Raw genomic sequence first — 1,306 nt, forward strand, 5'->3', positions numbered from 1 at the left:
TTGAGAATGATGAAGTGGTAGATCCAGCACCTAGGAAGGAAAGTACAAAGATCTACTTTGATCCAACTGCTAAAAAGGTTTTATTTCAACTGTATATGGTATTTTTGAATTCACATAGAGTTCAGGGAGGCACTGCAAACTTACTCTATTCAGAAGGGTGTTAATATTAAGTTGAAACCTAATGAGAAGGAAAGGATAAGGGCAAAGTGTAATAAAAAGGTTGTCCTTGGCATATTCTTGGAAGTATTGATGGTAACACTGGAAATTTCAGTGTTAAAACATATTTTCCTGTCCATAAGTGTTTTAAAAGAACAAGAAACAAACTGTGTACCCCATTTGGATTAGTAAACATTACAAGGAGAGGATTATGAGTGAGCCTACCATCAAACTACATCAGATTCAGTTTTTGATACAAAAGCAATATGGTTTGTATGTTAGTAAGACAAGTTGTAGAAAGGCAAAACTGAGAGTTATGAATGAACATATGAGAGATTTCAGAGAGGAGTTTGCTAGGTTGTATGATTATGCTGAGCAATTAAATACCATAAATCCTGGAACTACTGTATCTATTAGGACATCTAAGAACACAATTCCAGGAAAAGAGGTGTTTATGAGCATCTATATTTGTCTTGGTTCCTTAAAAAGTGGATGGAAAATAGGGTGTAGAAGGATTATTGGTTTAGATGGTGCATTTCTCAAAAGTGTATGTAAAGGTGAACTGTTATCTTGCATTTCCAAAGATGGAAATAATCAGATGTACCCTATAGCATGGGCAGTAGTTGATAAAGAAACCAAGGACACATGGTCTTGGTTTCTCAAGTGCATCAAACATGATTTGGAGCTTACAGAAGGTGAAGGACTAACAGTGATGTCTGATATGCAAAAGGTATTACTATATTATTTGTTAAATTTATTTCTTCATTTTTGGAGTAATTAATATTTAACATTGTTGTATGTCAAATGTTCTTTATTTGACAGGGTCTTCATCTTGCACTTATTGATGTATTGCCAAATGCTGAAATTAGATGGTGTGCTAGGCATATATGGGCAAACTGGAAGAAAGACTGGAGGGGTGAAGAAAGGAGAAGAAAATTCTGGCAGGTTGCCAGGGCATCATTTGAGGTACTTTTACAGTCCAAACTTGATGACTTGAGTGAGTTAGGAGTAGGCATTGTAGAAGCTTTGTTAAAGTATAACAAAGAAGCATGGTGTAGGGCATATTTATGGCCATGCACTTACATCAATTCATTATAAGGATTGAGTTGTTGATACATTTGTTGATCACTGGTATAAGAAGGAAACATAC

At 35.2% G+C, this 1,306-nt stretch overlaps 1 protein-coding gene across 1 annotated transcript; it reads left to right on the top strand.

Moving 5' to 3' along the window:
- Nucleotides 1-367: 367 nt before the first annotated feature.
- LOC102591781 (uncharacterized) lies at nucleotides 368-1,254 on the top strand. The gene is made up of 2 exons (XM_015305039.1): nucleotides 368-886; nucleotides 979-1,254. Exons 1-2 carry the CDS (start codon nucleotides 368-370, stop codon nucleotides 1,252-1,254), a joined length of 795 nt encoding a protein of 264 aa, XP_015160525.1.
- Nucleotides 1,255-1,306: the final 52 nt, after the last annotated feature.

The sequence above is a fragment of the Solanum tuberosum genome, unplaced genomic scaffold, assembly GCF_000226075.1.
Source record: "Solanum tuberosum cultivar DM 1-3 516 R44 unplaced genomic scaffold, SolTub_3.0 scf00637, whole genome shotgun sequence".
NCBI lineage: Eukaryota > Viridiplantae > Streptophyta > Magnoliopsida > Solanales > Solanaceae > Solanum > Solanum tuberosum.